This window comes from Pseudorca crassidens, chromosome 2 (assembly GCF_039906515.1).
Source record: "Pseudorca crassidens isolate mPseCra1 chromosome 2, mPseCra1.hap1, whole genome shotgun sequence".
NCBI lineage: Eukaryota > Metazoa > Chordata > Mammalia > Artiodactyla > Delphinidae > Pseudorca > Pseudorca crassidens.
The window spans coordinates 32,937,156-32,959,965 of record NC_090297.1 but is presented as its reverse complement, the minus strand read 5'-3'; the positions used below and the strand labels follow the sequence as shown (position 1 = coordinate 32,959,965).

The window sequence follows — 22,810 nt, the reverse complement described above, 5'->3', positions numbered from 1 at the left end:
GGTTGGATACCAATAAGCATGCATTCCAGATACCCCTCAGGGAGCAGGAATGTGGCCAGGATGGGGCAGGGAGTCCTACACAGCGGATTAGAGAGTGGTCTCCAGAGGGACTCACTCCTTCGCCTCTTCCTGGTCAGCAACTCTGGCTTGGGGGCTCTGCCATAAAATTGGCACATCCGGCAGCAAGACTCCCCCTGGGCACCCCAGCTTACACTGGCTTCGGAATCTCAGATTCTGAGCCAATCATTGTTTGTTTGTTTTTAAAACAAACACCTTGTCTTTATTCAACAATAGGCTGGAGGCAAATACTTTTAAACAATTTTGAAAATGTAAAGTGAAAAGTCAAAGACCTCCCCCGTTTCCCCCCCCCACCCCGCACACACATCTAATGAGAACATTGTGTTATGTGTTACATACATAATATACATCTCTCTTTCACACGAATGGAATTATACTATTTTCTATCATTGGATATTTTTCACTTAATGTATTATGGAAATCTTCCATGTCAGTAAATTCCTTTTAATGACTGCACTGTGCATAATCTATTTACCCAGTCCCCAACTGATGGAGATTTCCCGTGTTTCCAAATTTTCACTGTTACAGATCAGGCTACAAGGAGCATCCTTGTGTATTGACCCTGGAACACTTAAGGGAACATCTCTGTAGAGTGGATTCCTCGAAGGGAGGTTACTGGATCAGAAGAGATGAGCAAATAAAATTGTGACGGCCGCTGCCAAGTAGTGGCCGACGTGGCTGACCCATTCGCCTTCCTGCCAGCTCTGTGCCTGTGCCTATTGGCTCATGCCCTTGACCACACTGGACATTAGCAGTGTCTTGTGCCTGTGCCTATTGGCTCATGCCCTTGACCACACTGGACATTAGCAGTGTCTTAGTTTTTACCTTTCTAAAAGCAAAAAAAAAAAAAAAAAAGAAAGGGTATTTCACTTCTAGTTCCATGATTATCAAAGAAGTTTGGACAAGTTTGCCTGTTCCACCCTATATGTGATTCAAAATAAAAAAAATAATACTAAGCTGTAAAGTTAGTGTAAGGAATTCCCAAAAGTTCTTCAGTTTTCCATAACTATTTTGAAACAGCAAAGCTTCATCTCCTCCTCCTCCTTTCCTCCTTCAAGTCAAATTCTTTCAGATTTGCAGCTAGTTCCCCTAACCACATGAGCTGTCTGCTTGTTATGTAATCCAGTACTGACTCATAATATCTCACCTAACTCTCTCAGGGATCTGACTTAATCTATTACTCCAGGTCACGTAGAAATGAGGAAGCTGAGGCTCGTACAGGTGAGGAAGCCGAGGCTCATAGAGGTGAAATGACTTGCCTACACCACACGGCTAGTCATTTCTTGAGTTAAAGTATTGAATGTACTTAGGATGGTACACATAGTAAGAGATATTTAAATGTTAGCTCAGCTTCTGTAACAAAGGGGAATTTTTTTAAGTGGCTTAAAAAGCAGAAAATATTTCATTCTAGTTCCACCCAGTCGTTTAGACCCAGATTGCCTCCTTCTTGTTGCCCTGCCTTACATGACCCCAACCTCAACAACCAAGATGGCAGCTCAAATCCAAGTTTGCTTTCATTTTTTTGTTTCTCATTTTTGGTCTTTGTCTGTGGAGTGGAAGCTGGGTCATATCCAGCTCTCAGGAGAAAGAGAGTGAGGAGACGAGCGCAACCAATATTTTAAGACCCAGATGCACACATTACTTCCACTCAGATTCTCTTGACGAGAATTTATTCACATGACCACACTTAGCTACAAGGGATGCTGGGCAATATGGCTTCTAGGTGGCAACCATGTGTTCGTCAACAACTCAGTTACTATGGAAGATGGGAAGATGGTGGGCAACCAACAGTCTCTACCATAGTGAGTGGCTCAGTTGAGATTAGAACTCAAGTCTCCTCTGCCCCAGAGCACTTGGTGGAGTGAGGAAGATGTCAGAGGCCTATATCATATATAAAGAGAACTGACTTGGTATCAGGTCAGTCATCACTTGTGAATGTGCATCTTTGGTAACTCACTTCCCTTCTGTGAGTCTCAGTTTCCCTATCTGTAAAATGGAGATAATAATGGGACTTACTCTCAGTTTGCTGCTGAGAAAGCACTTACCAAAATTTTTACCATACTAGGTGCTCATGTGGTAGAATGGTTGGGGTAGAATTTGGATACGAGCACATGAAAGAAAGAAATTCCAGGGGAGGTGACAATGTGTGCAATGGCCAAGTGGCATGAATGAATAGGACTTGATTGGGAAAGGCAACAAGGAAATGTTAGCATGTATGGTAGATATTCAGAGAGGCAAGGGATATACCTGAAGTTGGTAAGGGTCAAAGAAGGATAACCCTTGAGTGGCAGGCTGAGGAGCTTGGACTTGATCTTTTTGGTAATGCGGAGCCCTGGATTTTATGAGCAGGATGGAAAAAGAGTAAGATTTGTGTTTTGGAAATATTCGTTTCCAATTTGTGCTGTGAGTAGAATGGATTTTGAGAGAGGCACATTGGAAGAATGGAGAATGCTGAGAAGGTTATCATACCAATTCGGGTAGAGATAAGGGCCCTAGGACAAGTGGTGGCAAGGTGGGGTAGAAGGGAGAGATGGTAAAGACAGAAGTCATAAGCCTCAAGGGAGATTTGGTGTGAAAAAGCATGGAACACAAAATCTGGTATAAGAAGACACTCTTGCTGAAGGAACTCTATACCTGGCTTATTTAGGATTAGGTGTGTGCCTTTGAGTGACAGAATAACAGCAGTTTAAATGAAATGAACCAGGTAGGTGGTCCAGGACTGGTGTGGTTGTCATATGTAAATATCCACACTTCTTTACCTTATTACTTTGTCACTCATGAGTCAGACCTCATGGTCCAAAAAGGCTGCCCTAGCCACTGTATCAACATTCCAGCCAGAAAGAAGAAGAAAAGAGAAGGAGAAGGGCACATTCTGGAAGGTGCCCGCCCCCAACCATAAGAGAGCATCAGAAATGTAGTCTTTATTTTGGGTGACCCATGTGTCTAAGTAGAATTTGGAGGTTCTCCCACTAAGGAAGAAGGTGGGGATGGATATCAGGGACCACTTGCAGTCCTAATAATGACCTGTTGAAGTGGAGGCTACAGGAAAGAGAGGAGCCAGAAATGATTCCCAGGAATGTGGGTGGAAGACAGGACAGGTCTTCCCTGAGGCGGGACCCAGGAGAAGGAACAGATTGGGGAGAGTGGGATAAGGTCAGAATGGACATATGGGGTCATCCTGGGTTGATGTTCAGGTAGAGGCAGGCCAGGTAAATGCACCAAGAGCTCAGTAGTGAGGTCTGGACTGAGAATAAACACTTTTTGCATTATTAGCGTATCCGTGCTTGCCACAGGGATGATGATGGCAAGTAATAGAAGCAAATGGCCAAGGAGAGAACACTGACATTTAAGAGAAGGGAGGGATGGAACCTGAGAAAAAGCAGCTGGGGAGGCAGGAGGAGAATGAGCAGAGAGGTCCTGAAAGCTGAGGTCGACGTTTCCCAAAGGAGGTGTGGTTGCCAGTGTCTAATGCTGCTAAAAATTCAAGTGAAATGAAGGCTGAAAAGAGGCTGTTCAATTTATCAACCAGGAAGTGAAAACGGAGTTTGCCAGAGCAGCTTCAGGGGAGCGGAGGGCCAGAGTCAGGCCGCAGGGGGTCAGTAAGAGGTGGGAAAGAGGAAGAAGAATCAGCCAGGGTCCATGGCTTGTTTAAGTCACCTCTTCCACCTCAGTGCTTTCGTGGGTCAAGTGACCCATGTCTGCCTGGGTTTGGCCGAGACGGTTCCAGCTCGAGGTAGGGTGCAATACCCCCTTCGCTCAGGAGGTGGCAGCACCACACCAAGCGACAGCACCTGGACCGACACAGAGCACGTAAATTTATTTCCAGGAAAGTGAAGCTTAGTTCCCTGAACACCAAAGCTTTGTGGGAGGAAAAGGTCGTCATCTTGGATGAGAGCCTTGAGCAGAGGAAACTGAATGGAACTTTAGGTTCAAATCTTCGTTCTTGCTTACTGGCTGTGTGACCTTGAGCAAGTCCTGCTTCCTGGCTGGGAAACTGGGGATGATAATTAGCCCGAACCTACCTCTGGGGTCACTGGGAGTCTCTAAACGACTATGGTCGTGTCTGATGGTCTTGTGGGCAGCGGGGACAGGCTCAGGAACCGAGGGAGGGAATCCAGACCAGATGAGCCCGGGCGGGGGTGGGGGTGGGGGGCGGTGGAGGCAGTGGTGTGTGTGGTCCTATGAGGACTGTCCCGGCAGTGATTTTGGAGTCAGGAAAGCTGGGTTCATATTTTGCCGTTGGGGGAACCGAGGCTTATAGAGAGGGGAAATGACTTTCCCAGGGTCACGCCCTGCAAGCAGGCAAAGCAGAAGCACCACAACCAAAATCTGGAAAATAATTTGATGTCTAATACATTTTTAAAAAGCATTGAAGTTGTATCATGGGGAAAATCAGAACTCCGGGACTTTTCTACCGCCATAATGTGGTTCTGTGTTTCCCGCACTCGGAACTATTGAGTGTCTCTCTCCTCTGGTCCCTGTTTGACCCTCACATTCTGAGAGCACCCTGACGTCTGCTCCTTTCCCCCACCGCCACCCGCCCGAGATGACGCGCGAGCACGTTAAGGACCTGAAAGGAGGAAGGCCACCCGAGGACAAGTCTGGAGGTCAGGAGACGTGGACTCAGTTCTGGGCTCTGCCCTGTCTTACTGGGCCTCAGTTTCCCCATCAGCAAAATGCGTCTGTTGGACCAGCCGAGCCCCTGGGAGTCTTGGCAGCTCTGATTTTTTCCCGAAGGCTCTTGCTTCCACCTTGAGCTTCCCTACCTGCCCCTCGAAAAACTGCTCCCCCTCAATGTTGTCACTACCCCATTTCCTGTTAATTTTTCTTCATAGCTCTTATCGCTCTCTGAAATTACCTTGTTTTTTGTTTATCTTCTGTCTAGACAGTAATCTAGTGCCTACTCCATGTGAGCAGGGGCTTTGTGAGTTTGGGAGAGCCGCTTTGACCTTGGCACCTCAAACAGTGTTTGGCACGTAGTAGAGATGAACAAACGATTGTAGAATAAATGAGTGAAGGACAAAGAATGCAGCCCCTGACTCTCTAAGGCAAGTCCTAGAGTCCCCGTTCAGCTCTGCCATTTCTCGCTCGCTCTCTCTCTCTCTCTCTCTCCCAGACACACTGGCCCTAACTACTGGGCCTTCCTGGTGGGGTGCCCTGGTCCCAAAAGTCCAGCCTCCCTCCTGGCTCCAGACTGGCACTGTAACACCAAGTCAAGGTCTTTACTGACGCCTTGTGGCCATGGGGACACATAACAGGGGCTAGGAGGATTCCCACGGGAAAGATGATCGATCCCAGGTGACCCTGCTTCCCTCCCTTCCTGCCAACCAGCATTTCTTAATCACCTTGTGACGGTGATGACCGGAGATGAGAAGCAGGTGTGCTTCTTGCCCTCCAGGAGCTGAAGTGACACCTGGGGAAGGAGAGGCGGGGGAAGGGGGTCATAAGATTCAGGAGAGGAGCTTTGGGGAGTCTAGTGGGAGTGAGGGTAGGAGGTAAGTGCACACCCCACCCCGGTTCTGAGCAGGAAGGGAAGCCTGCATCTCGGGCCTCAGGATCCTCCTCCCAGGGTATCTGTTCTCCAGCAATCTCCCCACTTTCTTCCAGGAAATCCTCCATGTCTCCTATCCACTTTAGAGGCTGTGTAGGAAAAAGAGAAAGAGAAGAGGAGGTGTCTGGTGCCCAGATAAGCCATTTGGGACAAAAACAAAGATGTTAGAGGAGAGTATAAAGAACATTCTGCTTCGTGATGGGCAATGTAAACCTTCCACAGCTCCCTGTAAAATCCACCTCGCCAGCTGTATTAATCAGGTCTTGCTGTGATAATGCTGTGAAACAAGCAACCCCCAAATCTCAGCAATTAATTCACACTCCTGAGCCTTAGAGCAGCTGCAGTTTAGCTGACGCTTGGTGGACCAGGCTGGACTCCTGACTTTGAATCTGGCTCAGGTCTGTTCCAAGAGTCTGCATTGTGGACCCAGAATGAAGGAACAACAGCTATCTGAGTCTTTTCATGGTGGAGGAAGGAAGCACCAGAAGGTCTGGCAGAACTCACCAGGCCTCTTTTGGCCTTACCTTGGAACAAGCACGCTGTCCTTTCTCCCAACATTCCATTGGTCAGAGGAAATCCCAGGGCCAAGCCCAAGGTCAATGGGATGGTAGAGTGGAGGCTGTGGTGCTCAGGTCCCCCCTTCAGGGACTATGCACTCATTCCCCAGCTGCTGGGAGTTGCCACTGCTGGCTTACAACTGTCAATCCCTGGGAACTGCCTCATCTAAAGCCACGCCCCTCCCAGAGGCTCATGACCAGTGATTGGCTGATGCATGGAAACAAAGGCCTGCCTCTTTCCCTCAGTTTGGCACAACTCTGAGCCCTGGAGCTCCTGAAGACCCACAGATGCCTCAGCTTTAATCACATTGAGTTATAAGCTTCTCCCTCTGCCTGGTCCTGCCTTCCTGACATCCTTCAGATGAATGTCCTAAGGACACTCCCTGATAAACCTTCTGCACACCACTCTCTGTCTCAGAATCTCTTTGTAGGAAAGCCAGGTAGGGAAGTATACTCCACCCAAAGGTAGCCATGGCGATGATGAGGAAGAAAGGAAGCCTTTGGGACAAATAATACCGTCTACTAAAATAGTTAAAGAACGCATCTTGGAGACGGATCTGATTTATTTTGGCTGCAACAAAATGCTGGGCACATGCTCAATGTGTGTGTGAGGGGAGAATTGGGGCCACATCTGAGAGGTGCACATTTTTTGGTTGCACTGATTTTCATCTTATATATTAGGGTCCCATATAAGGTTATGTTGTAGCAAAAGTTCTGTGGCTTAAAAAAAAAGTTTCCTAACCACTGGGTTCCGTGATGTCTAGACGTGTGTCTGGATCTGTCCAGCTGGGAAGGGGCAAGCCCCAGAGTAGACCCTCAGCTCTGTGTACCTTGAGCAGAAAGGGGGCCAGGTAGGTGGGTCAAACCCCCACTCCAGGTATTATGGACTGAATTGTGACCCCACCCCAAATTCATATGGTGAAGCCCTAATCCCCAGTACCTCAAAATGTGACTGTATTTGAAGATAGGGATTTTTTTTTTTTTTTCCGGTTGAGTCAGGTCTTCGTTGTTGCACGCCGGATCTTTCATTGAGGCTCGCGGGCTCTCTAGTTGCGGCACGCGGGCTCAGTTGCCCCTCGACATGTGGGATCTTAGTTCCCCCACCAGGGATTGAACCGGTGTCCCCTGCATTACAAGATGGATTCTCAACCACTGGACCACCAGAGAAGTCCCCAAGGTAGGGCTTTTAAAGAGGCGATTAAGTTAACATGAGACTGTTAGGGTGGGCCTTAGTCTATTATGACTGCTTTCCTTATGAGAAGAGGAAAATAGGACACAGAGAGAGAGAGAGGAAGATCAGACACACACACATGCACAGAGACACAATCATGTGAGGAAACCTACATGTGAGGAAATCTACAAGAAAAGAAGAGAGGCCTCAGAATGCAACCAACACTCTTGAACTTTCAGCCTCCAGAATTGTGAGGAAATAAATTTCTGTTGTTTAAGGCTCCACTGTCTGCAGCATTTTTGATGGCAGCCCCAGCAAACTAATACAGCAGGTAGCAACTTTCAGGACCCTCTTGCACACAAGAGGTGTGGAAGGGAAAGAGACGTCCCTCTCAGATGGAAAATAAGAAGATGTTTCAACAACTGGAAATGTCCAAAGTACATGAAATAAGTTATCCAAATTGGGAACTATGTGGCATGGTTTTCTTTGATCTGCAAGAGTGTAAAAACTATAACACATACAGAGCACCCTGGATCCTAGGTGACACCAGCAGAACTGCTCAGAATTTGAGACCAGCTCAAATTGCTGACCCACAGAATCAAGACTAAATAAAATTGTTGTTGTTTTGAGCTATTGAGGTGTAGGGTGAGTTGTTACCTAGCAATAGATGAGTGGCACACCAGCTAAAATCATATCTGCTCTCAAGGCCATATTTGATGACAGTTTGGGGACTCCCATAGCCACCTGCAAACCCTCCTTGCTGAGCCAGACAAACCTAGAAGATAAAGAGTGGCGTGTGCATTGGGTAATTGCGCATCTGTTTCCTCCAGGGGCTGGATGACCTCGGGGCCATAACTTGGTCTCCTGCGTCTGATCATCCTGTGTATTGTGCTGAGCCAGGGTCTGACATACAGCAGGTGCTTCACACACATTTATTCAATTAGTGAAATGCCATGGGACTTGTCTAGATTACCAGCATCTCGTGCTCGGATTACTACAGCAGTCTCCTAACTGGTCTCCCTGCAGCCAGGCTTACTTTCTCAAATCCATCTTTCACCCTGGGAAGAAAACTTTCTAAAATGCAAATGTATCCTGTTTGATCCCTGGTCAAAATCTTTGACTGACTCCTCATTGCCGTCACGTTTAAGTCCTGTCTCTTTGGAATGATTTGTGGATCCTATAAACCTTGACTCCTGTCTCATTCTAAAGTCTCATCTTGCACCACTCTCTCCCTTTCCCTCTGGGCCCAGCCAGGGATCTCTTTCTTCCCCACTCATGTATCACACTTATTGGTGCCGCTGGACTCTTACACGTGCTATGCCCTCTAGCTGGAACATTCACCATCCCTGTTCCCACGCCTGGCTAAATCCTACTCACCCTTCAGTACATTGGGTCACCCACTTTGCCTGGATTGAGAGATGACAAGAAGTGTGGCTCTACCAGCAATCCCACTCCTGGGCAAACTATAATTCAAAAAGATACATGCACCTCTGTGTTCATAACAGCACTATTCACAATAGCCAAGACATGGAAACAACCTAAGTGTCCACCAACAGATGAACTGATAAAGAAGATGTGTTATATATATACAATGGAATACTACTCAGCCATAAAAAAGAGTGAAATAATGCCATTTGCAGCTACATGGATGGATCTACAGATTATCATACTAAGTGAAGTGAGTCAGAAAGAGGGAGACAAATACCATGTGATACCACTTATATGTGGAATCGAAAATACGACAGAAATGAACTTATCTACGAAACAGACTCACAGACATAGAGAACAGGCTTGTGGTTGCCAAGGTGGGGTGGGGAGGGACGTGGGGGAGGAATGGATTGGGAGTTTGGGATTAGAGGATGAAAACTATTATATATAGATTGGATAAACAACAGGGTCCTACTGTGTAGCACAGGGAACTATGTTCAATATCCTGAGATAAACCATAATGGAAAAGAACATTAAAAAGAATGTATATATATATATATATATATATATATATATATAAAATATGTATAACTGAATCACTTTGCTGTATAGCAGAAATTAACACAACATTGTAAATCAACTGTACTTCAATTAAAAAAAAAAAAGAAGTGTGGATCTCCATTGGTTTCTGAGTAGTGGCTCACGGTTTGGCTGGACGGTCAGGACTCAGAAAGCACAGAATTGGTGGATTGCGGATAAGGAAGACTTGGAAAGAGGTATTTAGGTGGACGTTCAGAAATGGGCGCGGGGTGTGAATATATTTCTATCCCAAGGAAAAATCTCACCAAAGGGCATCCACGGAGAGCAGGCTCTCGATATTCAGATGCTAAGACAGCACATCCTGTGGGTGTCAGTCAGCCTCTCTCCGGAGTCCCTCCAGTGCTAGCTCAACATGCTCTTGTATAATGTGGTCATGGTGGCAAGAATGAGACTACTTATGGGTTCAACGATATGGACTTACCTCACCGAGGCTGGTCTGGCTAAGGCCACAACTGTATGTACGACCCACCATCAGCAGGGACAGGTGCTGAACACCCAAACTATCACCATTCTGTGGGGCTTCATCGAGCCACCTGGTACCAGGTTGATCCCACTGGATCTATTCTCTCATGGAGGAGGCGGTGGTTCATCCTCACTGACACAGCCAGTATATAAGGCTTCAGGAAACAAAGGAAGGTAGGTGAGAGTGGCGTCTCTCATGATTACACCAAGTAACCGTCAGTATTAGTTTCCTGTAGTTGCCATAGCAGATTACTATAAACTTGGTGACTTAAAACAACAGAAGTTATTGTCTCACGGTTCTGGAGGCCAGGCGTTGAACATCAGCCTCACTGGGTCTACATGAAGGTGTGAGCAGGGCTGCACTCCCTCCAACACTCTAGGGAAGAACGCCTTCCTTGATTCTTCCAGCTTTTGGTGGCTGCTGGCATTCCTTTGCCGAGGCCACATTACTCCAATCTCTGCTTCTGTCTTCACATTTCCTCCTCCTCTTCTGCATGTGTGAGATCTCCCTCTGCCTCTTTATTATTTTTTTTTTTAAATAAAGTTATTTATTTATTTTTGGCTACATTGGGTCTTCACTGCTGCGCGCGGGCTTTCTCTAGCTGTGGTGAGCAGGAGCTACTCTTTGTTGAGGTGCACAGACTTCTCATTGTGGTGGTTTCTCTTGTTGCGGAGCACGGGCTCCAGGCAGGCGGGCTCAGTAGTTGTGGCACGTGGGCTCAGTAGTTGTGGCACACAGGCTCAGTAGTTGTGGCTCGTGGGCTCTAGAGTGCAGGCTCAGTAGTTGTGGCACACGGGCTTAGCTGCTCCGTGGCATGTGGGATCTTCCCGGACCAGGGCTCGAACCCATGTCCCCTGCTTTGGCAGGTGGATTCTTAACCACTGCACCACCAGGGAAGTCCCTCTGCCTCTTTCTTAAAAGGACACTGGCAATTGGATTTAGGGCCCCTGGATAATCCAGGATAAGCTCCCCATGTCAAGATCATTAACTTAATCACATCTGCAAAAATCCTTTTTCCTTATAAGGTAACATTTTACAAATTCCAGAGATTAGGACCTAATATCTTTGGGTGGTCATTATTCAGGTTACTACAGCCGCTCGTGAAGCTTTTGCTTCGTGTCCCCACAACACTGGCCTCCGATAGTTTGGAGGTCTCAGTTATCAAGGGAAGAAGGGAAGCAACACAGTTCTCGTTGAATTGGAAGCTGAAACTTCTAACTGGCTATTTTGGGCTTCTCATGCCACTCAAACAGCAGGCAAAGAAAGAGTTAACATGCTGGCTTGCCAGACTGATCCTCACTGCCAAAGGGAAATTAGGGTGCCGATATACAGCAAGGGCAAGGAAGGGACCCAGGGGATTCTTGTGGGTCCTCTTAGTACTTCCATGTACAGAAGTTAACAAAAAGCAATGGCACTTGGGGCTTCCCTGGTGGCACAGTGGTTGAGAATCTGCCTGCCAATGCAGGGGACACGGGTTCGAGCCTTGGTCTGGGAAGATCCCACATGCCGTGGAGCAACTAGGCCCGTGTGCCACAACTACTGAGCCTGCGCTCTAGAGCCCACGAGCCACAACTACTGAGCCTGCGTGCCATAACTACTGAGCCTCCGCGTCTGGAGCCTGTGCTCTGCAACAAGAGAGGCCACGACAGTGAGAGGCCCACGCACCGCGATTAAGAGTGGCCCCCGCTCGCTACAACTAGAGAAAGCCCGCGCACAGAAACGAAGACCCAACGCAGCCAAAAGTAACCTTATTAATTAATTAATAATAATTTTAAAAAGCTATGGCACCCAAGGCTTCCCTGGTGGCGCAGTGGTTGAGAGTCCGCCTGCCGATGCAGGGGACACGGGTTCGTGCCCCGGTCCGGGAAGATCCCACATGCCGCGGAGCGGCTGGGCCCGTGAGCCATGGCCGCTCAGCCTGCGCGTCCGGAGCCTGTGCTCCGCAAGGGGAGAGGCCACAACAGTGAGAGGCCCGTGTACCGCAAAAAAAAAAAAACAAAACTATGGCACCCAAAACTGTGCAGGACCACTGAAGCTTCAGACCCTTCAGGAATGATTATTTGGGTCACTCCACCATGTAACAAACTCCAACTAGCTGAGATCCTGGCGAGGGCAAAGGGAACATAGAATGACTGTGGAAGAAAGAAGTTTATTCACTCAATTAGTGAAATATATATGATATATAAAGAGAAACATTTACTCAATTAAATGTATCTATGTATCTATCTATGCATCTAACAACTATGGCACTGTGATCAGTTACCAGAAGGAGGTCTACTGCAGCTACGTATATGTTCTTTGCTTGGTGTGTGTGTGTGTGTGTGTGGTGTGTGTGTGTGTATGTGTGTGTGATATTAAGTGATTTTTTTCCCTCTCCTCTCCTTTTCCCTTATTATTATTATTATTATTTTTTTTTGCAGTATGCGGGCCTCTCACTGTTGTGGCCTCTCCATTGCGGAGCACAGGCTCCAGACGCGCAGGCTCAGCGGCCATGGCTCACGGGCCCAGCCGCTCCGCGGCATGTGGGATCTTCCCGGACCGGGGCACGAACCCGTGTCCCCTGCATCGGCAGGCGGACTCTCAACCACTGCGTCACCAGGGAAGCCCTTCCCTTATTAGTTTAAGATTGTAAGCAATTGCTAACTTTACTCTTCAGTTGTAGGTGCAACTGTGACTGAATTAGAGTAATTAACGTCACTCTAATATGGATTCAGTGACTAACTCCTGGAGCTGGATACATCTATTGGATGTCGGGACTACTTGTTTTTCTCTTTCCGGGGAGTGAGTTAGAGTCTCTTCATTTGTATGCAGGATAGTTGTTAGATGGACGTTCAAACGTGTGGATTGACGTGTGTGGATACTGAGTGTCCAAAGGGGTGGGCGGTGCGAGTTATGAAGCTACTGTCTTTTCGTTCCAGATTCAGCCTTCTGTAATCTGCTCTGTGAAGCTGGAGCTGGGACTCTGCAAACCACATCAGCTTTGTCAGCTAGTTTTGACAACTAGGGACACCGGGGAAACACTGGAAGGCAGAAGGAGTGGAGATTTTCCTTCTTTGCTTACTAACCTCATCGACAACAGCCTGGTAGCCACAGCCGCTCCCAGCCCTCAGCTACTTTTCTGTACTCCCAGACAAGCTTCACTGTGTCCCCTAGGAGGTACTAGCATCAGCCAGACAGCACCCCCTCTCCAGACCTCTGAGCCCTAGCACTTTAGGGTTCCCCCAATCAAGCCTGTAGGTTCTGTTAGTCCCAACCTCTTCCCTGTACTCCTGCCTTAGGAGTGGGAGCTGCTTCCTGCAGTGGTTCTGTTTGTTCTTACCGTCTACCTACATCAGTGTAACCCATTCCCTATAGTAAAGCCTTTGTGTTGAAAAACCTAGTGTAGTTTCTGTTTTTCTGACTGGACCCTGGCTGATGCAAACAATTAGAAAAGTGGTACTCACTTTTCACTGGGGCACTAAACCAAAAGAAAGTAAATTTGGAAGTGCCGGAGGTCATCTTGAGAGGTCAGCCTGCCTAAGAGGAGAGCTGAGACAGAAGAGAGATCCCTGACACATTTAAGCACCTAGATCTAGCTGTGCATGAAGCCAAATCTATCCCCTGGACTTTTTAGTTATCTGGGCCAATAAATTTCTCCCTCCCTCCCCTTCCTTCCTTCCTTCCTTCCTTCCTTCCACTTAAGGCATATCTTGTTTCATTTCTGTTGTTTACAACCAAAAGAGTCCTGACTAATCCAAATCTCCTCGTCCTCCTGTGCAGCGTTGGTGGTACAGTGGTGAGCATAGCTGCCTTCCAAATCTCCTCATCCCCACCCCCAGACCAGATGCCCCACTCCACAGGCACTGAACAACCAAGACCAACCACCTCCTGCTGAAAACTTTAATGAAATCAATAAGTTAATAAGTTAACAAAGTGAGGTACTTGCATATCCGAGAACCGGGTTGGTGGGGAACCTTGATCGTGGAAGCAGGAAGGGCTTCTTCCCAAGTCTCCTTTGGTCATAGGGTAATCCCATTCTCCTGCCCCTCTCCACAGCTCTGTCTCTCAGGGGGCGGAGGTGTGGCTCTCTGGGGACAGTGCAGTGCAGGTGAGGTGAGCCAGGATAGGCTCCATCCAGGGCATGACGGTCACATGCAGAGGGCACGTGGGGGCAGAGGCTGGGCACCATGGGGCTGAGCAAGATCCAACCCCAGCCCTGGCGCTGGTGCATGCAGGTCCCCAGTCATGAGATGCAGGCAGCTGGGCCTGAACCCCTTACTCCCTGGTGCCCCACAAAGGGTCACCATTGGTCCACTACCCATCACCCTCCTGCCACCTGCACTGGCTTTGCAGAAGAGGGACAAAGGGGTAGGGATACCAAAGAGGTGCTGGGGGCCTGGAGCGGATGGGGGCTTATGCGGTATGGGGGCTGCCAACTGAAGTGAAAAGTGGAGTATGGAAGGAGGGGAAACAGTGCATGTGAGCGCCACATGCAGTTGGTGCCTGACAAATGGTACTCACTAGATGCCTTATAATTCTCTCTGGGAGTGAGTTAGAGTAACTAGGAAGAGGGCAAGCCTAGATGGAAGTGGGCCTGATAACCACCCTGCGGAAGGGCCTGTGGTCTTTCCAGTGCTGTCCAGGCCCCAGAGGCCTAGGCCTGAGTTGTGCTGTGGGGACGCTAAGGAGGGCCCTCGGGGGCAGGCAGAGGCAGCAGTTAGGGCTCCTGGACCTGTGCGGAGTAGATCTTCTTGAGAAAGGGGAGCTGGTAAAGTTCTGGAGACCTGGAGTCACGTCAGAGCTCCCTCTCCTGCCTGGATGTAGTTGGTAGGAGTGGACATTGCCCTGCAAGGCCAGTCCACTGGCCTCAGCTACAGAGGCCCAGGAAAGGCTGAGTGGCTCTGTGCTCAAGTCTCCAAGTGTGGGTGACTGTGTGTGTCAGCGCGAGTGTGAGAGACTTCCTGCATGTCTGGGGAAACTGTAGGGACATGTTTGTGTGATGGTGGGAGCATTGTCTATGGGAGGTTGGGGGGAGAACACAGAAACTTGTGTTGTCAAATGTGTCTAGGGCCAGAGGGTAGTGAACATTGGCAGGAAGAGGGAGCCCCTGGGAGGGGACACCTGCAAATGGGAAGAAAGGCCCAGACACTGCCCTTTGGGAGGCAAGGGAGAAAGAGGCCCCATGCTGGGAGGTGAGCAGTTGATAAGCCAAAGAACAGGGATGGGGGTCATAGCCAAGCAGCCTGAGACCAGCTACTGCTGGGGGCCCATCTCCCAGTGGGGGAGGGGCAGAGGGACCCCATGGGGGTCCCCAAAGTTGCATATTTAACATAGTTTGCATATATGGTGCCCACCTGCCTTGCGGCAGGGTCCTGTGCTTGTGGGTACCTGTATGGGCACCGTGGGTCCACCCCCAAGTGGGGCGGGGACTTGGCCGGAAGGCTTCCCTGCTCTGTCCAAAGGGCAGGCCAAAGACCTCACCTTGCATAGCTGGAAGCTGACTCAGGGCTCAGGGCCCCAGCGCCCCACTCCCACTCCCGGAGCAGTGCCCCTGCCCGGCGGGCCGTGTCGGGCCTTGATGGAACGGGCAGGGCACTGGGGGGTCCCAGAGGCCGCGGGACAGCCGCCGCTGCTGCCCTCCGTACGGCCTGGCATCTCACGCTCCTGAGGTGGGGCGGGTCGCTGGCACCCACATCGGGTATCTCGCCCACCCAGGCAGCTCAATACTGCGTGTGGCCTCTCTCCCCACGAGGGAGCGAGTTCAAGTAAGAGAGGAGTCCGGAGGCCTCAGAGGGCGGGTCCGAGTGCCAGGCCGAGGGGCTGGCCGTGTGCTACCCCGCCCCTGAGAAGCCCCTCAGTCCATGTTGGTGCTGACCGAGCGGGAGGTGCTGAGAGTCTGTGCGGAGACGGAGATGTCCTCGTGGTCCACAGGGCTATGGTAGTCGGAGGTGATGTCGGGGTCGAAGAGCGGCACTTGCACGGTGCCCAGGCTGGCCGAGGTGCCAGAGCGCAGGCAGCGCGAGTAGAAGCCCAACAGCAGGTCCAGCTTGTGCTCGATGGACTGCACCTGGGGGCGGGGCGCGGCTGGAAGCGGGGCCTGGCCGGGACTGGAGGCGGGACTTGGGGGCGGGACGCGGCTGGGAGGCGGGGCTTTCCCGGGGAGGGTCACGTCTGGGAGACGCGGCTCCTCCGGAAGGGGGGTGCGACAGGAAAGGCGGAGCTTGGCCGGAGGGCGGAACGAAGCTGGGAACCTGGGGTTTATTCCCCGCCCCGCCCCCCCACGAACGAAATTTAGTTGTGATTGGTTGGGATAGTCCGGGTGATCGACAGAGACAAGTGAGGAGGGGGTCAAATGAAGCAGGTGGGACTTCGACGGGCTTATCTAAGACGCTAGCAACCTAGGGCGGGGCTTGGCTGGAGAGGGTGGGTTTATCGGGGTCGTTTAGCAGGAGTGGGCGGGCCTCCTGGGAGGCGGGGCTTATCTGTGGGGCGGGGTCGGTCGGGCAGGGGATGCCTGCCCCGCGGGTGCTCTGGGCTGCTCTGAGAAACGCACCCTCCCTTTGGGCTTGACCCGGGGGCCTTCCAGAGCTTCTCGGTCGACGACTAGCTCCACCACACCAGCGAAACTCCCTCCGACACTCACCTGCTTCTCCACCTTGACCACGCGTCCCATCATACTGATTTCATCCACCGCCTCCGTGTCGGAGGGCCCTTTGTCGCCCTTCTCCCGGGACTTCCGGTCCCCGGGGCCCCGGCCGACAATCTGGTCCACCCTGTGGGGAAAGGGAACTGTCAAAGGGCCCAGGCACTCGCCACAACTCTCTCCTACAAGAATTTGAGTTTGCCTGCTGAAAGGGGAGAGAGACATCCTGCAAGGTGGGAGCAGGCAATCTGAGGGCGGGGCCAGTTTGATCTGCCAAATGGAGGCCGAGTTAAACGGAGGTACCCGGCCGCTGCTTTGAGGGTTTTCCAAACAGGAGAGCAAAGGCACCACACGCAAGCATGACAAGTAAAACAGCTGCCTGATGGGAGGACAGGCAGGCAACGGTGGACTGGGTAGAGGGAGAGACAAAAGTGGGAATGTGAGTTATAAGGAGGACAAGGCTGGAACTGGATGCACGTTATTTTTCTACTCCTCTATATAGCAAAATTCTTGAAAGCGTTCTCTCTACCCTCTATCTTCAGTTTCTCTCCGCCCTTCCTCTCCAAAACCTCCCCAATCAGGCTTTCATTCCCACCATTTCACCAAAACTACTGTTGTCAAGTTCCCAAATGACCTCCACGTTGTTAAATTTGATTCTCATTATACTTGACCTATTAGCAGTGCTCAGCACATCTGATCACCCCTTCTTCCTGCATGTTCTTCATCTGGACTCCCAAACATCAGCCTCGCCCAGTTCTCCTCCTACCTCACTCACTGCTCCTACCTCACTCACTGCTCCTTCTCAGTCTCCTTTTCTGGTTCCTCCTTTATCTCCACAATCTCTAAACATTGCAGGACCCAAGGCTCATTCCTGGGACTTCTTTATTTCTATTTATGCTCACTCGCTAACTGATGTCTTCAGTTCCAGATTTTCAATTCCTCTATACACTGTTGACACCAAATCTGCATCTCCAGCCTACACCTCTCCTCCCAACTCCACACTCCGCTGCCAGATCAACACTGCATTTAGATGTCTGATGGACATCACAAACCCAACATGCCCCAACTCTCCTGAGCAAAACTTGCTCCACTAGGGCTTCCCTGGTGGCACAGTGGTTGAGAGTCCGCCTGCTGATGCAGGGGAAACGGGTTCATGCCCCGGTCCGGGAAGATCCCACATGCCGCGGAGCGGCTGGGCCCGTGAGCCATGGCTGTTGAGTCTGCGCGTCCGGAGCCTGTGCTCCGCAACGGGAGAGGACACAACAGTGAGAGGCCCGTGTACCGCAAAAAAAAAAAAAAAAAACTTGCTCCACTCATTGACCTCCCGCATGCCAATAAACAGCAACTTTTTTCCTCTTGCTCAAGCCAAAACCTTAGCTTTATCCTTGATTCTCTCCCTCTCTCTCTCTTTTTTTCTCTTACACCCCTTCCAAAAACCCTGTCTGCTCTACCTTCAAAATATATCGAGAATATGACCATTTCTCCCCACCTCAACTGCTGCCACCTGGTCCAAGTCCCCAGCATCTCTTGCCTGGATGTCTGAAGTAGCTCCCTCACTGGTCTCCCTGCTTCCATCCTAGCCCCTCATAGGCCATTCTCAACACAGCATCCAGGGTGATCCTTTTAAAATATACCTCAGATTTCATCAGTCCTTTGCTCAAGGCCCTCCAATGCTTGCATCTTACTCTGATGAACGCCAACATCTTTGCAGTGGCCTACAGGGCTTTATATAGTCTAAGTGCCATTAGCTTTCTAACCTCATCTCCTGCTTCCCTCATGCCAGGACAGGCACACTGGCCTGCTTGCTGTTCCTAAATCATCACCCCAGGCACCTGCCCATCTCAAACCCTTTGCACCTGCTGTTCCCTCTGGAAACTATTTAAACAACAACCATGGGACTGTTTGCCTCACCTTCAATTTTTTTTTTCTCAAATGTCACCTTCTCGCCTATTTAAAAATCACAAATCCCAACACCCTAACCCTTATTTTTCTCCTTAGCCTTTATCATCATCTGACATATTCTAGTTTCACTTACTATCATCTGTTCTCCTTCAACTGGCATGAAAGCTCCATGAGGGAGGGGCCATTTGCTTTCTACCGTATCCCCACTGTCTGGTAAGTAACAAATAAATACCCAGTAACTATTTCTCGAGAGAACAAATGAATGGGCAGTGAGAATGCAAGCCACAAGAGGAAAAGGGCGAGTTGTAGGTGATTAGGGTCTTGACGTGAGAATCTACCTATACGCTGGGTGGAGAGGAGAGGTGCTGGAGGATTCCAGAGGCAAGAGGTGAGCAGCGTTGAGGACAATTTGCCTATTCCCTTAGGAAATGGGAAGTCACTGATTATCTTAAGCTTGTTACTTCAGGACGAGAAAACAGTCATCTAAAGACGTTCCCGAGGCAAGCAGGTCAGTAGGTTCGCAGGGAGGACCTGCGGCTTGGCGTTTCTTCAGGTTCAAGAACAGGTGCGGGCTCTGGCTGCAGAGCGCTGCAAGCCAGAAACTCCAGCTCCCGCAGAGGGCCCTAGGGGGCGCTCGGGGCTCCGTTCGGGAGCCGGCAGAGAGGCTCCAGCGGACCTCGTGCGGGGGTTGGTGCCGCGGCCGCCCTGCCCCCCTCCCCCTTCGGAGGCCGGCTCACCCACCGGCCCTGCAGACTCTTGATCCGGCCCAGCATGTCCAGGTGCCCTGCTGAGTACTGCTCGATGACGTCCTTCACGTCGTATGGTCGTAGCGTCTCCTTGAATTTCCTTTTGGCTACCAGGAACTTCAGGATCCTGTCGGGGGAGGGGGTCTCAGAGGACAGGGATTCTTTTCCAGCCCCCACTCCGTCCTTTGCTACTTTGTCCAGCACGAGGGCAGCTCCTGCTTGGGCCACCGCAAACAGCCACTGCTGGGTGTCCAGCCTGCCTACATACCCGCCGTGCTCCTGCCCCGGCCCCCTAAGTTTGTTTGGTATTCTTTAATGTGCCTGTATCTTCAGTCAGCTGGGAGGGCAGGGACTGGGCCTGGTTTCTCTCTGCTGGGTGGAACACAAGGTAGGCATCTGTGAACACTGTTGCTGATGACAGTTTAGGGAAAGACATTTTTGCATATGCCTGTTAGCACTGCTGTGCTGGACCCCGGGCACCCAAAAGGGCATCAGATCCAATCCCTGGCCTCAGGAACACTGGTCTGGGGTGGGAGACGGAGAGGACACAGACAATTATGGGGTGACAAGGGTCATGTCAAGGAATGGAGAAAGAAGACTGGGGACCATGAGCAGGGAGAGCTTGGGTGGGGAGGTCAGGGGACAAGTCTTAAGCGTGATACTTTGCAGTCCCAGGGCAAGAGGTGGGGAATGAAGGGAGGCTTTCTGGACACAGACAGGCAAGGAGATGTGTGAGTGAGAGTCAGTTCAGAGTAGCTGGAACAGGATGTGAAGGAAAAGGGTTAATCCCTGGGAGGCAGGGGAGGTGTGTGTATGTGTGGTGGGGCTGAGGGGGGTACTCTGAAGAGCTCTGAATCCCCGGCAGCGACTGGGCCCTGGGAGGTCGGGGCAGTGGGGACGGCCGTGTGGCTTCCTCTGCTTCAGCATAACCATCCTCTGCAGGCCTGTGTGGAGGATGCCCCGGACGGGCAGAGTCCCGGGTGGGAAGACCCACTGCAGGGGAAGAGCTGGGAGAGGGCAGTGGGGTGGAGACACAGGACAGCCCTGAGCAGTGCAGGAGAGAGGACCGAAAGGCTTCTGAGTCTGAGTCCAGCATGACTCCCATGGCTTGGGCACCGGGTGGATGGCGGTGGCACTGCCTGACATGGGGACATGGGAGGAGGAACAGGATTGGGGCATGCTGCGTGTGAGGCGTCAAGGAGAGCTGACCTGAGCCAGGGGGCAGCTCGGGCGTTGTGTTCCAGGAGCTGGGCACTTGGAGGGGAGAGACAGGATGTGTAAAAAGCGGGTGGGGAGAGGCCTCAGACTCTCTGGGAGGAGGGTGCCCAGCTGACTCTGATTTAAAAGGGTTAGGCAGGTGCATGAGGCAGGGAGGAGAGGGGGTAAGTCTAGAAGGCCTAGGGGTGAAGCTGGAGCGGCAGTGTGGAGACAGAGACTAGGCCAGAACTCCATTCCAAGGAGCGTGGGGCCAGATCCCTGGCTGGATGGCTAAAGGGCTCAGGAGACTCTGCCCCCCCTGAATTGTTGAGGGAGACAGCCAGTAAAGCCAGTAGGGCAGGGGCCTTCAAACTTTTTGACCAAGACCCACCATAAGAAATACAGTTTACAGAAGCTAGTATACGCACACACACGCACACACACACACACACACACACACGCACACACACAACTGAAACAGAAGTTTCATCAACATTTTTATTCTTACTATGAGGGATGCACTCTGATACTTTCTATTCTTTTTTTTTTAATGTTGACCATGGCCCACTAAATTGATTTCACTAAGTTGATTTCAAACTGTTGTGACCTGTGGTTTGAAAAATACTGCTCTGGAGGAAGTCCTGGGGAAGACAGACAGGCAGAGTTCAAGACACCCAAGGAGAGACAGTAAGTCTGAGTCACAGAGGCAAGAGGAGGATGAGACTGAGACACAGAGATGGAGCAAAACTGCCTGTAAGACAGAGACCCAGGGAGAAACAGGCAGATGCCGATACCAGCTAGGGAGAGAGAAATAAAGAGAAGAGAGCCTGACATAAAGTAAGAGAGAGGAAGGGGAGAGAAGCAGAGAGGACACCGCAGGTGTGAGCAGAGGGACCATGATGGGCAGCGGTGCCCACCGCCCCACCCGGCCAGCCCTCCAGACACGATGAGTCTGCAAAAACCCTGCTGGGAGCCATATGCTGTCTCTCTACCCCACCCGCCTTCCACTGAGGGGACCAGGCAGGCGGCAGCTGGCGTGCTGGATGCTAGGCCAGGCCTGGCCATGAGGGCGGGCCCCAGACGGGGAGCAGCAGTGGGTGGCCCACCTCCAGCCTCAGTCTTACCTGACAGAGCGGATGACCGTCTTCACGGCAGGCATGACATCGTCCACTGTGAGTTCACACTGGTAGCTCTTCTCCTCTGCCACTTCCTCTGAGGGGCCCTCTGAAAAGTCCGGGGCAGGGGGACAGGTGGTGGCAGCAGAAGGGGCCATTCCCAACCCCTACCACCACCCTTAGAGGTACGGAGAGGGAGACAGAGCCTCAGGAAGGGCCCAGAACCTTCCTGGGGGCACAGAGCAGACCAGGTTCCTGCCCCCCTGGCTGTCCTGCCCAGAGTGAAAACCTCGGTTTGCTGCATGCCCGTCTGCCCCGTGTAAACATCTGCCTGGTGGCTGGCACGCAGGAGCTGCTTTAGGGCACATCTGGTCTGGCCCGGGGTAAACTGCACACAGCCCTAGAGGAAGTCCCACCCGTCCCACCACGCAGGCCAGTGAGCGCCAAAGACAAGGGGCTTGAGGCCTCTGCACATAACTGCGCACACAGCCTCATCCTTCAGCCAGGAGCGAATCAAGGGACTGGGTCCCACCCCCCAGCTCTGCTCCTGACGCAGCCTCTGAACCAAGTCATTCTCCCTCCCGCCCCCACGAGAGAAACAGCTTCTCCGAGGCTGGTGCCCTGCGCTGCACAGACAGGTAATGCTATCCTGGCCTCACAGGGGCAGGAGGGGCAGGAGGCCAGGCAGCTTCTTGGCAGGGAAGAGGAGGCCCCGGGCACCAGCCATGCCCAGACTTCCAGCACCTCCCAAAGACTGGTTTTTGGGGTTCTGTAACTTTCCAGGAAAGGGCTGTCTGAGTGGTCAGCCAGCAGCATGCTGGGGGCTGATACAGCACGGACAGAGGCAGCATGGCTGGGTCCCCTCCCTCCGAGGTTCCCGTCCCCAACCTCCATCCTTGTCTACCCCCCCAACTCCTTTTCCCACCCAGGGCCCTGAAGCAGGTCAAAGCTGGGAGAAGTCTTCCAGGGGACTTGGTCCAACCCTCCTGTTTTCCAGAAGAAGACACCGAGGCACAGAAAGGGGCAGTATCCTACCTAGGTCACAGTGCAAGTCAGGAGCAGAGCTCGAACTCAAAAAAGTGACCTCTCTAACCAGGTTCACAGCCTCATATCCCCAGGCTGGGCTGGCAAAGAGGGCCAGGGTGGGGAGTGTGGGCCATGGAGCTGGACAGACGTGGCTGGGGATACCAGCTCTACCACTCACTAGCTGAGAGAGCTCAGTCTCCACATCCATAAAATGGGGATAGAGACAGACCCTACTTCCCAGGGTTGTTGAGAGAAGTAAACGAGATAATCCACCCCCCAACAGTCAGGGCTCAGTTCAGCAAGGATGGCTTCCTGCTCCTTCCAGAGCATGTTTGTAATACTTCTAGCTTTTGT

General features: G+C 51.3%; 1 protein-coding gene across 4 annotated transcripts in view; it reads right to left on the bottom strand.

Moving 5' to 3' along the window:
• Positions 1-13,713: 13,713 nt before the first annotated feature.
• The window catches only part of KCNQ4 (potassium voltage-gated channel subfamily Q member 4), a 55,093-nt gene continuing 45,996 nt past the window's right edge, over positions 13,714-22,810 (bottom strand). For all 4 annotated transcript variants that reach the window (XM_067725690.1, XM_067725691.1, XM_067725692.1 and 1 more), the window contains 4 exons: positions 21,440-21,539; positions 19,114-19,245; positions 16,471-16,600; positions 13,714-15,894 (listed from right to left, as the gene is read on the bottom strand). In XM_067725690.1, coding sequence (XP_067581791.1) covers positions 15,682-15,894; positions 16,471-16,600; positions 19,114-19,245; positions 21,440-21,539 — 575 coding nt within the window. In that variant the 3' untranslated portion in view covers positions 13,714-15,681. The remainder of the gene's footprint in view (positions 15,895-16,470; positions 16,601-19,113; positions 19,246-21,439; positions 21,540-22,810) is intronic.